Raw genomic sequence first — 14,571 nt, 5'->3', positions numbered from 1 at the left:
GAAGTTACCTTCCTACTGGGATTGGATTAATGAAAATTGCTGGTGGTAAAACATATGTAACATATATAGTAGCCCAACTTCAGGCTACTACACAATGCATATGGTTTACCACCAGCCGTTTACATTATCCCAACAATAAGGTAACTTTGGCTGTTTTGTCTTCCCTGCTGGAGGAGATTAATCATGGCAACAAAATATCCTGTCTGAATGAACTATTAATTATTACTACAAATTAATCCAGGGACTGCTACAATTACCTCTTGGAGATAGGATTTCTTTTTCACCCTCTAATATTAAGTATGGTTTAAGAGGGATTTTTTAACTTCCTCTGGAACAACTCGCAGTTAGGAAGGTTTAATTTTGACATTTAAATTTGATGGAAACTTTTCAGCCTTTTTTTTAATAATTGGATTACATATTAAGTGAACATTAAAGTGATACTGACACGGTCCTATGAAAATTCATAGAAAAGTGTTAGTATTACTTAGGATTTGTAGCACCTAAATATTTCTGGCCAAATGCTTTCCCCTACCCAGAAATACTTACCTGAGCCGACAGAGTCAGTCACACTGGGCTGGAGGTGGTACAATCCTTCCAAACGCTGGAGTACTGTATTTTTATCATTCATGTTTTCATGTAATTAGTTAATTAATGTCCACTACTGCCTACCTGTCGATACATGCCTACCTGTCGATACAGTATACAGCATGTGCATACTGCATTTATCCTCATTAATAATTTTGAACCACCGACAACTCATAATATTTGAACATATTTTATTATTAGTTTTATCATTATTATTTTGGATTGTTAGGGACAGTCTTTTCGCTACTGACTCTCATTCATTTTATGAAGTTCTTAAAAATATAAGGCAGTTTCATTTCTTCTCTGGCTCTTCAAATGGGGCATGTAACGGATGACAATAATCTAGCATGTAGCAAGACTTCTGCAGAGGTTTGGAGTCCAGTGAGTCTAATTCAGGTTGATGTCCTGGGAAAACATGAGGCTCCCTTTTGACAGCTATTAAGGAAAAAAAAAAAAAAAGATGAACCTATCCTGAAAGGCTGGTAGCACTTTAAAAGGAAAGTATCACAAGTATTTTAAAAGTCAATGTAAAAAAAGACAAAATTTTGTAAACACAACATACAGTGCCTTTAGAGAAAGTTTAATTAACTGTCTGGAGATATGCGGGAGGCATGCATATAATAATATCCACAAAATTCACTCACCATGTGACCCAGTTTTCATCTTGTTGTATGAAGACGAGTAGGAACTTTGGTAATAGTGATCATACTGAAACCAGAGAAATTCATAGTAGTTAAAGCAACTAAAATACAAGGTGCATGGGATTTTCATCTGGGAATTCCATTCATATCAATGGAATGGAACTCCCAAGATATGTGGTAATTCTGTAATTCAGTGCAATATACTGATCAATCTATATATTGCTATCCATATAAAAAAAACTAGCAAAATGACTACCTTGTAAACCAGGTGTACTGAACCAGGTATAAATTGTTTCATGATTATTGGATCATGCTCAGGCAGAAACTATAGGGCTAGTACAAACAGCGTGCCTAATAAGACATTTCTTCTACTAGTAATTCTCCTGATACAGGGTATATGATGTTCCCATCAACCAAGAAAGGCATTCTACAGAAATAGAGTTTAGTCAATAACCAGCTGGAACTGTACAAACCTGATCTGAGGAATCCCTGAGAAGTTAAATAACATAGGGACCCATGAAATATTACTGCTACTGCAACTTTAGACATATCCAATTCTTAGTAATTGCTTTCCAATCACATTCTCCAAATATACTATATATTTATTTCTTGAAAAAGCTCAGGCTTTTTTTTGTTACTGCATGTGGAAAACCAATGCTGTTCAGGGTCTTTGAAGACTAAAAATATTATATTACAGGCCAAAGAATGGCCATGTGATAAGGATTATGAAGGGATGCATCCAATGATCCAAATTGTATACATGTTACAAAATGTAAAGTTAAACAATGGAGGATCAATATTTAAAAATAATGTATCAATGAAGTGGGGTGAACAACTGAGTTATGGAAGAAAATGCTGCATAGTATAAACTACAGGTATGGGACCTGTAATCCAGAATACTTGGGACCTGGGGTTTGCCGGATAATGGATCTTTCCATAATTTGGATCTTCATACCTTAAGTCTACTAAAATGTATGTAAAGATTAAATAAACCCATTAGGCTGGGTTTGCTTCCAATAAGGATTAATTATATCTTAGTTTGGATCAAATACAAGGTACTTTTTTATTATTACAGAGAAAAAGGAAATCATTTTTAAAAATTTGGATAAAATGGGAGTCTATGGGAGACTGCCTTTCTATAATTCGGAGCTTTCTGGATAATGGATACCGTACCTGTTTGTTTGTTACATAAATTATCATAAATATTCAATTTTGAAGGAACAATGAGTGGCCTATATAATACATGTTCCTTTCAACATAGGGCAAGACATTGCACCTTGAATAATGGAAGTCCAAGCAATTAAAAAGCAAAAGTTATCAAAGGTGATTGGTTCCACCCTATTTAATATTGCAAATGATGTCTGATATCTTTAAATGCAGCATCACTCACATTCCAGCTGAATAAATATATGTTGCCATTTTGTGCAGATTACACTGTCTATGACTCTATGGGTTCCTAAAGTACCTGTGATGGCAGAGGCTTCCTTTTCTCTAAATGACACAGGTCAAAGTGTTCCTGGTTCCAATTGCCCATAAGAGTTTTGCTGGAATAGGAGTTTTCATTAGTTGCACGTCCCCAGCAGAACTGTTCCCTTCGCTGGACAGGACCATTAGGGAGGTTGGGATATAAAGAAGCTGACATTCTGAGGGAACAAGTTCATCCATAGAGTTATATGCACTACAAAAAGTGGACTGGGTTTAACAACTGAAAGCAAAAGACATTAAAAAACACTTGCCACCACCACTCCTATAGTGGATTTAGAAAAAATGGTAGTGGTGTAACTAACCACAGACATGCTTGGGTCCTGGACCCCCCCCCCCTACATAAATGCAGACCAGTGTGCTCCTGGCATGCTTACAGAAAAATGATATGACTTATTATGGCTCTGACATAACCACCTTGGGGCCCATCTGCACCCCTGTTAGTTACGTCACTGGAAAATGATGTTATTGGGATATATAAAGGGTTCATGAATAAAATAAGAAAAGCATCTTGAAGATGAATATGCATGTATAGTTACTTTTCCTTGTCCAGGATTCATACAGAAGCATCTTTACATACTGTAGTAATATAATAATATATATATATTTTACCTAACTGTTAGTTGATCCAGAGAAAGGCAAAAAACCCCTTTGAAAGCCTCTCCAATTTGCCTCAGAGGGGGAAAAAAATCCTTCCTGACTCCAAGATGGCAATCAGACTAGTCCCTGGATCAACTTGTACTATGAGCTGTCTTCCATAACCCTGTATTCCCTCACTTACTAAAAAGCCTTCCAACCCCATTACAACACAAAGTTAATAGGTGATACCTATAACCTGTAACTCCAGGAGCAGGCCAAATATCATGTATCAAACCCAGATTATGTTAGAACACGCGTTATTGCTAAAAAGGGGTTGTTCACCTATCATCTTTTCATTCTCATTTGCATCACTACCTGGTTGCAGTGGTGTAACTACTGCACCCATTGAGTTCTGCCTGAGCCACGATAAGTCATTTATTGACAAGCAGGGTAGAGGGAAGTTTTTCAGCATGGTTACCAGGAGTGTGCTGTCACTGTAGGGTGCACATCCTTCACCACGCCCCATCAGTGTCCATTTGCACCACTGCTTGGTTGCTAGGGTAAGCTTAACCATAGCAACCAGACTCCTGCTCAAATTCCAGTAATAGAGCAGTTTAATAAAAAGCTAAAATATTTTTTAGAAACTACAAAAATCAAAAAATGAAGACCAGTTGCTAAAATATATAGGAATATCAATTCTTACATACTAAAATTAATTTAAATGGTTTGTTTGCTTTTGAGTTAACTTTTAGTATGACGCAAGGAGTGATATTCTGAGCCAAGTTGCAATTGGTTTTCGTTTTTTTTTTAATCTGTGGTTTTTGAGTTATTTCACTTCAGCAGCTCTCCAGTTTGCTATTTCAGTAATAGGGTTGGAATTCCCCTAGCAACCATGCATTGATTTGAACAGAGGGCTGGTATATATGAATAGGAGAGGACCTGAATAGAAAGATGAGTAATAGAAAGTAGCAATAAATGTGTAGCCTTACAAAGTATTTGCTTTTAGATGGGACCCCCGTTTGAAAGCTGGAAAGAATCAGATGTCGTCAAATAATAAACAATTATAAAAAATAAATAATGAAGACCAATTGAAAAGCTGCTTAGAATTAGCCATTCTATAACATACTAAAAGGTTCACTTAAAGGTAAACACTCCTTTACAACTTCCTTGCTGCCTAATTGACAACTCCTAAAACAAACACTGATGACAGCACACACAATCTAATTCAAACCCTCACCACTGTTTATAGAAAGCAGTTACAGATAGTTACAGATGCGGTTATATAAGACAGCTGAGAAATATCTCTGGTACCTGTTAATACTGCCGCGTACTGGCTGCTTGGAAAGAGTCGAATCACTAACTTCGCCCCTCTGTTGCTAACACAATTGTTTTGCTTGACAACCAGGCTACGGGATGGACAACGTCATCATTAAGCGCATGCTGCAGAGAGCGGTCACGTGAGAGGATTCGGAAGACATGCCGGTGGATGGTTCAGAGGAAGATGGTAGGTAGTATGATATCCGGCTGATGTTAGAAGGAGCGGGCGAACGGGGAGAGAGAGAGAGCGAGCGAGGCACAACTGAGCAAACGCATAGGGCCTTTGTCTGAAATCAATGTGAAATAAGGAAGCGATACAAGTGGAGCAACTTCAAGCTGTTACTCTCTGCTCTTTCTGCAAACTAGGATCTTAAAAGTATAGAATTACAGCGCTATCTCTCCCACCTCCTGTTTTTGACCCAATTTTAACCCTATTTTCAGGCTATGCAGAGTTGCCAGGTCTGAGGCAAAAAAAGCGAAAATAAAAACAGTGAAAATAAAAGTACAACAAAATGAGTTATATATGTTAAAGGGCTGGTTTATCTTTAAGTTAATAACCAATTATAATAAAATTTTCAGTTGTTCTTCATTATTTATTTTTTTTATAGTTTTTTTTTTAATTATTTGCCTTTTTCATCCATTTCCAGCTTTCAAAAGGAGGGTCACTGATCCCTTCTAAAAAAAAATACTCTGTAAGGCTACAAATTTGTTATTGCTTCTATTTATTACTCATCTTTCTATTTAGACCCTGAATATTGATATTCCAGTCTCTTATTCAAATAAGTGCGTGGTTGCTAGGGTAATTTGGACTCTAGCAACCAGATTGCTGCAAATGCAAACTAGAAAGCTGCTGAAAAAGATAAATTACTCAAAACCTACAAATAATAAAAAAAAAAAATGAAAACTATTGTCTCAGAATATCGCCCTCTACATCATACTTAAAAAGTAACTCAACGGTAACAACTCCTTTAATATAAACCTTGTAGCCCTTTGAACACTTCACTTAATAAACTTTCCCTCCACTCACCCTTTAGTGACACCCACCCTGAAACTGTAATTGTGCCTGCCCATTGTATGCTAGGATGACTGATGTTCCCTACAGCTCAACACTATTAGCCCGTCTGAGAGTACAGGAACCCTTTTTCTGGAAACCCATTATTCTGAAAGCTCCGAAGGCTATCTCCTATTGACTCCATTTTAAGAAATAATTGTTGTTTTTTTTTATTATTATTATTATTTCCTGTTTCTCTTTAATAATAAAATGGTACATTGTATTTGATGGTAATATGCATTCATCCATATTGATGACCAACCAGTTCTATAAGGCATAAGGTATGGCAATCCAAATTATGGAAAGATCCTTTATGGACCCCACCCCATACCTCTATTGCAGGGGTGCCCAGGACATAGATTGCGGTCTACCAGTAGATCCTGGTAATGTTCCTGGTAGACCGCTGCCTGGACCATAGAGGAGGGGACGGGGAAGAGTGAAGGGCCCCACCGCCGCACGGACCCTTAGTAAAGATGGCCGCCTCAGCCAGTGGCAAGCCTGCAGTGCAAGCCGGCAGGCACAGGGCACCCATGGGAGCAGCACTCTATATCACTGGAAGTGCCGGGCTTCCTGGACTGGGGATAGTAAAAGCACGTGGAAGCAGTAACAGCCCCACCACTCACATCCCCAAGCTCAGTGTCTCCCCAGCACTAGCGGATTGGCTCCTCAGGCAGCTGATGGGATTATCACCTTCTCACTCTGTGGAGCTAGTGGAAAAGACTAGCTGTAATTAAGAGCCATATCTGGTGCTAGTGTCAGCCTCAGCCTATGGAAAGGGGCAGCTCGGGAGGCACAGGTGCTGCTGCTGCATTTTTATAAGCGCAATGATGAACTGTGCGGAGCGGGCCGTGCTCTCTAGTGAGGATGGCTCCGTTACACCCCAGCCTCTGGCTGCTGGATAGCAACTTCAGCTCTAGCTGTGGGGGATGCTGGGAGCTGTAGTCACACTCATAGGAAGGCATGAGGGTGGGCTTTATTAGGAACTCCATCCTGTCACTGCTTTTTGGCAGCTCAGAGTTTGAAGTGGCTGGTACTGGTAATGTTCTACATAGGCCTCCCTCACTGTCCTGATTCTTTTCAGCTCCAATAAGGACTGGCAGCCCTCCCAAATAACTGCCCTCAGCTCTCCTTTTACCATCCCCAAATGTCCTCTATGTCTTCAGGCACCTGTTCATATCTAATCATGAAAAAGAAAGGGCATGATGTCTTGGCTGTACTTTCGGCCAGGGGAGCCTTGTATTACCTGTACTCACATAATTCTTTCTAGTCCACAGCCCGGCAATTATTTCCATAAAACCATCAATAACTATGTCACACTGTCTGTATTTGCTTCTTTTCTTCCATAGAAAACAGCAGTTTTGTCTTGCTTTATGGCAGGTATAGTGTAGTATTATCACCATTTTATGGGCTTGGGATACTTGTTTTTGTGCCATACAGTAGACGGCCCACTATTTTTATCAGGGTAGATGATCTGATGGGGACCAGGTGTCGAGAGTAGATCCCAGGGTAACAAAGTCTGGGCACCCCTGCTCTATTGCATTTACCAGGGCCTGACTGAGAGGGAGGGTCTGCTTTGCTGCTGGCTGAAGTGACGGGAGCTCTGTTTAGCCTTGACACAGAAGAGAGAGGATATAATGATATTTTTAGAAAGCAAAATGGTTTTAAAATGTTTTTCTACATCAGGAAGAGTAAATATATATGACGAGTATTATACAAAATGTATATTCTCATTAAGTTTACATAGTGTGTTGTGACAGAAGTACCTTTTAATCTCTGGGCCCCACTTTTGACTCTTTGGATCATCTTCTGCATCCCCAAATTCTGTGCACCAGTTTGTTTTTATTTTTTGTGATCTTTCTTGGTTTCCTTAGGATCTCACATGTAATGCAGTTTATTATGTTTTATTTTGCAGGTCAGCATATAATGGAAAAAGCCCTTAATATTTTATTGGTGGGTGAGGGGAACTTCTCCTTCTCCGTTTGTCTTTGTGACTTAAGCCGTGGCAGGTTTCACATCACCGCCACATGTTTTGAAGCAGAAGATAAAGTATGCAGACAAACTCTTGCCTGGAACAATGTGCAGCATCTAAGAGAAAGAGGTAAAACAGTATGACACCATAAGCTTGAGTTGCACTGGATTAGCCATTAGACCTTTGAAGTTATTGCAGAAATGAAACTCTCTGCATTTAATATTATGTGCAAAATGGAAAGTTGGTAGTCTAACAGCGCTAATGCTAATTTGACATTGTGGCAGTAACTGGCAGCAGTGCTACATTTCTCTGAAACTATTGGTAGACACCTTGTGGACAAAGGAGTGAAAGTCATCAGTGAAAAAATGGAGGGAATACTACAAAGCAGATGTGCCAGTGCTTATTTTTTGCACTTTGTACAAATACAAGTAATAGACATTTTTGTGCTCTGTCTAATTATTTGCTGTATGTTTTACATACAGTGTTACCATTTATATTAATGCATTGTGTGTTCCAGTCCCAGTGGGCGTAAGTGCAATAGCTTTACAAATATAGCAAAACGGAGTAATGGATATTCAATTTCTTAAGAAAAAACAATAAAACATTGATATATATATATCTTCCTGAGGACGGCTAGAGTTGTAGCAGAAACGTCGGATCAATAAATCACAGCCTTTGCGGCTTTTTTTTTTGAAGTCCTGTGAGTGCGTTTTTTTTTGCTACAATATATATATATATATATATATATATATATATATATATATATATATATATATATGAAAAAATGGCAGAAAGGACCAGCACTCCGTGTTCCAAAAAAATTCAACGGTTTATTCAAAAACTCACAGTGTCTCCACAGTGTTTTTGAATAAACCGTTGAATTTTTTTGGAACACGGAGTGCTGGTCCTTTCTGCCATTTTTTCATATATAACTATATTTGACCTAGCACCCGGCAAAAAAACACATGTGAAGGAGTGCGGGTATTTTCTACATTTTTGCTATATATATATATATATATATATATATATATACCACTGATTAGATGCCTAACAAAAGTTTCTTATTTTTAAGGAGCTGTAGTTGTGTTTGGGGTGGATGCAACAGACCTTGGTGGTAACGAGCTTCTTGCTAATAAACCATATGATCAAATTATTTTCAACTTCCCCCACTGTGGTAGGAAGGCTGGTGTGAAGAAAAACAGGGACCTGCTCACCAAGTTCTTCTTAAGGTAAGTAAAAAATTAACTATTATCAGCAATTACATTGATTACATTGTATTTGTTTTTCATTCTCTTCTGCCCACCACATTTTCTGTCCTTACTTAATTTGTATTTTCTTTTAGCTGCTCCAATGTTCTTTCTCAGGAAGGGGACATACATGTTGCTTTGTGCAAAGGACAGGGAGGAACGCCTGCAGATCAGCATTTGAGAGAATGGCATAATAGCTGGCAAGTGGTGGCCATGGCAGCAAAAGCAGGATATATTCTAAGTGCAGTGGTTCCTTTTGGGACTGATCAATACAATGGCTATCAATGCACAGGATACAGGTATATGGCCATTAATACCAAGTCTCTGTAGATGAAAAAACTTTAAACAACAGCTTATAAAATGTTTTTTTTTCAATTGTGATAATATTCTAAATTGATCAAATAATAGGAGCATCAAATTTTAAAAGTGCATGGCACAACTGGTGTCCTGCTATAAATATGCATAAGTAATTTTGGAGGCTGACTATCTTCTTTAATACTCTTTGTTTTGCTTTTCAAAAATGTGTGACTTTCACTTCCATGTTTATTTTATATTACTTCCACAGAAGCCAAGAAAAATCATTTCATGTGGAAGGCTCTTTGACTCACATCTTTACTAGGAGTTTGCCTCTGGAGATGTTGAAACCACTGCAGCTAATAAACAGACTGACAGACGTGCTACTAACGACGAACGTTCTGGATGAAGAAGAGATTAGAGCATACAGGTGATTGGTTTCAGTAATTTGGATCTATTTTCTTAAAAAACAAAAAGTATATTCATATTTTTTATACAATGCTTTTAAGACTTTAAAGGACCCTTGGGGTGCCAAAAGTTAGGCACCCCCAAGTGACTACTTTTACTTACCTGCCACCCCGGGCCGGTGCTCCTATATTCAAAAAAGCGTACCGGCCAGGGGTTCTTCTAGTGAGTACCACAGAGCTATCCTCTTTCTGCTTCTTCGGGTCTTCTCAGGTCTGCGCATGCGCAGTAGAGCTAAAAGTCGAACGTTAACGAAAAAGATAAAACTAATTACCAGTCCACTGAGAAACTCCCTGGTAACAAGCCATTCAAACGCTGCTGCTTAGGAAGGCAGATGAGGAACTGTAACCAATTGCTCCATTACATTAAGTGTATGCCCCACTTCTCTCCATCTGCTTTTTGGAGTCTGGCAGAGAGAAGTGGATCTGCTCCTAAAGTGAAGTGCTGTGTTTAGCTGCACTGACACCAACAATGAAAGTAGCGATACCTTTTTATGCATCAAACGGGGTGATCCCAAACGTTATTCCTTGGTGCTCTCCAAACTGTTCACAAGATCAAACGTTTCGGGACCGCATGGCCCTTCATCAGTGATAATATATAAAAGAGACTAAACAAATTTATAGGTTTAGACACAGTGACTCCTAGTGGTGATTCTTGGGAATAGTCCTCTCCTCTGTTTTATCAGTGTCCATTAAATCTTCACATTTTGCTAAAATTCTTAACCCTTCATCCGCACATAAATACGTTTTCTAAATATATATCAAAAAGTTTTTAAAAAAAATACTTTATCCATTTTTTAAAAAAATATTTTTTGCTGTTATAGTGTTATATAAATTCAATTCTTAATTGTGTTCCACAACTATTATATCACATATATACATCCATATAGACAATAAAATGTTCTAAATGTTAGTTACTCACTGACTAAGATACGCATAAAGAGGGGATGTCTCTAAATCATTGTCACCTTGCAGGTTTCTACATTTCTCTATAGTTGATAATTATCTTGATTTTGATCTTGTGGAGAGTGTGGAGAGCACCATGGAATAAAGTTTGGGATCACCCCGTTTGATGCATAAAAAGGTATCGGCTACTTTCATTGTTGGATTCATTGCTGGCGTGTGGCTAGGCCAGTGCCAATACCTGCATCCCCTTCTGCCTTTTGTTATTGCATAGCTGCACTAACAGGCACATCTTTCGTGTTTTTCTAGCTATTCTCTGCTCTGCGTACCTGTACTCAGGCCAACACTGTGCTTGTCATTGCAGCTGAACACAGATTGACGTGGGAGTGACGAGGTTTTGTAGACATGCCCCTTTCATGTGCATAATAACAAGCTGCTGCACTCATTATGCATGTGCCCCAATATGGCCACCGGAGTAAGGAATATTGTTTCCTTGAACTGGAGAATGGGTGCGATTAGCCTGCCCTTCTGGCAGAGGAAACCATTTCACTATGATAGGTGTCCTTATGATATGTTGCTTAATTATTAACTAATGCATATGGTAATTGTAATTAGTATTTGTATAAGATGCTTTGAAGACATTATTGGCACTCATTTACGTTGTTGCATGCATTGATGTTCTCCTTAAATACTTGACTTTATTTTCATTCTATAGGGATGTCTTAGAACGAGATGTATATCATCCAACCAGAATACTTAACAAAGAGCTTGTAGCCTTTCTGGAAAAAAGTGTGCCACTTAGATGCCTGGAAGACACGTTTTCCCTAGTATGTGACACCTGCAGTAGTTCAGCAAACTGCTGTCATTCAGTATCTGAGAATGTCCCATATTTCATCAACGCTATGAATGGTGATGTATGCCCAAAGTATTCTTTGAATGCAGAGCTAAAGCAGGTTGGTTCCAACACTTTCTGTACAAACCATAGCTCCAAACAGTATGTAAGGCCTTCACTGTCATATTTCACTAATGACATCATTCAAAGACCTGACTTCATCCAAGGGGTAATGTACTCATTAAACGGGCTTGTTTTCAGAAAATGTTTGGCATCACAGTGGAACATGCCAATCTACCATGAATTCATGCTTTTGTGGGGTTGCGAGTCAGACAAGATAACGGAACAAATGCAGATGCTCAGGACTACCATTGACAGTGCCGTAGCATATGTTCAGACTTTGATTGCCAATAATTCCCAATATTCTGGGAAAAGAAAAACTGAAACAAACATCATTTTTAATGGTGTGTTAACATTTGACAGCAACCTCCACACTGGAAATGCCACTGAAAAGATTTCTTGTACTTATGGTGATCATATAATAGGACATATAAATGCATTGCCACAAAGGAAAAATGGCAATGCCAATGGCCTTCTGGAAGTGACACTAAATCTTGATTTACTGGCCATGTGTCTTCTGCATATCCCTGACTGGCAAATGCTTTGGACACCTGATGACAGATTCAAACAACAATTTAACCCTCCTCAACTAAGAATCTTCAAACTCTTTTCTCTTTACCCTCCTCACTATACCCATGATGTCAGTTTCTGGGTTAGAGAAGGCTCCATTTTTGATAATCAAGAATTTCATTTGTTAGCCCAGAGAGTTTCTAAAGGGACCATTCGGGACATTCAACTTATGGATACATTTCAGAATGTGAATACTGGGCAGACCAGCTTATGTTATAGGATAACTTATCAGTCATGTGATAGGGCACTGAGTTATGAGACGGCTTCAGAAATGCAACTGTTGTTAAGAGAAGAATTGCAAAATTGTTTTAGTGTCACTCTTAGATAGTCAGTATACCAAAGAAATAGTCAAAAAAAGGATAAACTAATAAAATGAATAAAGGTTGCCCTCCAGTGAACCTTATTTGGAGCACACCTCAGGAAGAGGACTTAGAGTATTGCTGTGAGATAGCTTGGTAACTTCTGTGTCACCCAGATGGTTGAATGTGAGCAGGAATAAATGAGAAAGCATGTATGCTTCATAAAACCTGAATTATCACTCCCATTCATACTTTGGTAAATTCACAGTTTGCTGATTAATTGGCTAGGCAACTTTGTATGCACTTGCTGTATTGTGTAAAAAAGTGTTTTGGGTGGAGATCTACTTTAGACTAAGTGCAGAAATGTTATCAACTCCAGTCAAGATAGAGTCGAGGGATCAATATTACTGGCAAAAATCAAAAAGTGTTTTAAAATAGGAGTATCCCTTATCAAGGTGGCCACACAAAAAGTACTCCTTTAACTTTTTTATGCAACTAGAGTAAAACTTTTGACCTAGAAGAGAGTGCTAAGAAAGGATAACAAGATGTGCTTGGTGATGCAAATGTCTTGTTGAGGGAAACTTCCATCTTCCTATCCATAGCATCTTTAAAGGGGAACTATCACGAAAATTAAATTGTAATACAAGCTTCATCATACTTTCTAAATATAATCAATTAAAAATTCTGCATCGTTTCTGAAATAATCAAGTTTATCTTTACTATTCCTCTCTCAGCATCTGTTTCTCTTCATTCTCTCTTCATTCAGGAGTTGGGTGTTAGATAGTCATTGACAGTTAGATACAATATATCTTATAGGGGGGGGCTCATTTTGCCTAGATGTATTAGAGCTCACTCTATTAAAATCACCAGAAATCCTGTCTCTCTACATGGAGGATTTGTGCAAAAGGCAGTTATTTTGTTTGGTTTTGTTTGTACTGTAATCAGTTATTTGAGTGAGCGCTAATTCATCTGCTAGGAAAGGGAGCCCCCTATAAGATGTATTGAATCTGACTGTCCATGAATATCTGACACCCATCTGCTGCATGAAGACAGAATGAAGAGAAACAGATGCTGAGAGAGGGATTAAAGATAAACTTGATTATTTCAGAAACGATAGAAAGTTTCTTATTTCAGTGTGATGAAGCTTATATTAAATTTTCATGATAGTTCTCCTCTAAAGGTAAAATATACCCCCAAAACGAATACTTAATCAACAGTTTATATCAAATTAAGTGGCATTTAAAAGAATCTTCTCAAACTGGTACAGGTATTGGATCCGTTATCCGGAAAAGCATTATCCAGAAAGCTCAGAATTACGGAAAGGCCGTCTCCCATAGACTCAATTATAATCAAATAATCCAAATTTTAAAAAATGATTTCCTTTTTCTCTGTAATAATAAAACAGAACTTTGTACTTGATCCCAACTAAGATATAATTAATCCTTATTGAAAGCAAACCCAGCCTATTGGGATTATTTAATGTTTATATGATTTTCTAGTAGACTTAAGGAATGAAGATCCAAATTATGGAAAGATCTGTTATCCAGAAAACCCCAGGTCCCAGGCATCTGGATAACAGGTCCCATACCTCTATATATATTTAAATAAATACAGCCATTTTACATCTCTAACCTTGAACAACCATTTTGTGACGGTCTCTGCTCTGCCTCAGAGATCACGTGACCAGAAATACTAGAACTCTAACTGCAACAGGAAGAACTGTGGAAGCAAAAGACAGAACTCTATGTTAATTGGCTCATGTTACCGAACATGTATGGCTTGTTTGTGTGTATGTGAATCCTAGGATGCCAGGGGGTGTCCCTTATTTTTTAAAATGGCAATTTTCTATTTATGATTACCCATTGGAACATACTACTAAAAAAGTATATTATTATGAAAATGGTTTATTTACATGTAGCAGGGATTTTACATATGAGCTGTTTAAATATATTTTTATAAAAACCTACATTGTTCTGGGGGTATAGTTTTCCTTAAAGGAGACGCAAACCCCCGTTAATCAAAAATCCCCATCCCATTCCCTCCATTGGCCCCCTTCCCTGCTTTCTCCCTCCATAGTACCTTATTTAAAAAAGTGTCCCTGGCAGTATTGCTGGCATATTCATGTAGCGCAGCGGAGCTCTTGAGTACCATGTTCTCTTTTAAAAGAGAAGCTATGATGTGTGGGTTATGTGATCTTTCCATTCAATATTCTAACCAA

At 38.2% G+C, this 14,571-nt stretch overlaps 2 protein-coding genes across 2 annotated transcripts; one reads left to right on the top strand and one right to left on the bottom strand.

Annotated features, from left to right (window-relative positions):
* Nucleotides 1-759: 759 nt before the first annotated feature.
* c11orf1.L (chromosome 11 open reading frame 1 L homeolog) lies at nt 760-4,728 on the bottom strand. The gene is made up of 4 exons (XM_018225914.2): nt 4,599-4,728; nt 2,692-2,869; nt 1,230-1,293; nt 760-1,020 (listed from the first exon to the last, which is right to left on the bottom strand). Exons 2-4 carry the CDS (start codon nt 2,866-2,868, stop codon nt 878-880), a joined length of 384 nt encoding a protein of 127 aa, XP_018081403.1. The 5' UTR covers nt 2,869; nt 4,599-4,728; the 3' UTR covers nt 760-877.
* fdxacb1.L (ferredoxin-fold anticodon binding domain containing 1 L homeolog) lies at nt 4,655-12,598 on the top strand. Its single transcript, XM_018225913.2, has 6 exons — nt 4,655-4,791; nt 7,568-7,753; nt 8,697-8,853; nt 8,967-9,170; nt 9,437-9,595; nt 11,248-12,598. The coding sequence occupies exons 1-6, from the start codon at nt 4,764-4,766 to the stop codon at nt 12,380-12,382; spliced, it is 1,869 nt and encodes a 622-aa protein (XP_018081402.1). The 5' UTR covers nt 4,655-4,763; the 3' UTR covers nt 12,383-12,598.
* Nucleotides 12,599-14,571: the final 1,973 nt, after the last annotated feature.

This window comes from Xenopus laevis, chromosome 7L, assembly GCF_017654675.1.
Source record: "Xenopus laevis strain J_2021 chromosome 7L, Xenopus_laevis_v10.1, whole genome shotgun sequence".
Classification (NCBI taxonomy): Eukaryota; Metazoa; Chordata; class Amphibia; order Anura; family Pipidae; genus Xenopus; species Xenopus laevis.
This window is presented reverse-complemented; position numbering and strand designations above follow the sequence as displayed.

Coding starts and splice junctions, on each gene's coding strand:
- c11orf1.L (XM_018225914.2), bottom strand. CDS start 2,868: ATGTCAGCTTCTTTATATCCCAACCTCCCTAATGGTCCTGTCCAGCGA. Junction 1,294..2,691: donor GGAAGCCTCTGCCATCACAG/GTACTTTAGGAA, acceptor CTCTGGTTTCAG/TATGATCACTATTACCAAAG. Junction 1,021..1,229: donor GATGAAAACTGGGTCACATG/GTGAGTGAATTT, acceptor TTTCCTTAATAG/CTGTCAAAAGGGAGCCTCAT.
- fdxacb1.L (XM_018225913.2), top strand. CDS start 4,764: ATGCCGGTGGATGGTTCAGAGGAAGATG. Junction 8,854..8,966: donor CTCACCAAGTTCTTCTTAAG/GTAAGTAAAAAA, acceptor ATTTTCTTTTAG/CTGCTCCAATGTTCTTTCTC. Junction 9,171..9,436: donor TATCAATGCACAGGATACAG/GTATATGGCCAT, acceptor TTACTTCCACAG/AAGCCAAGAAAAATCATTTC.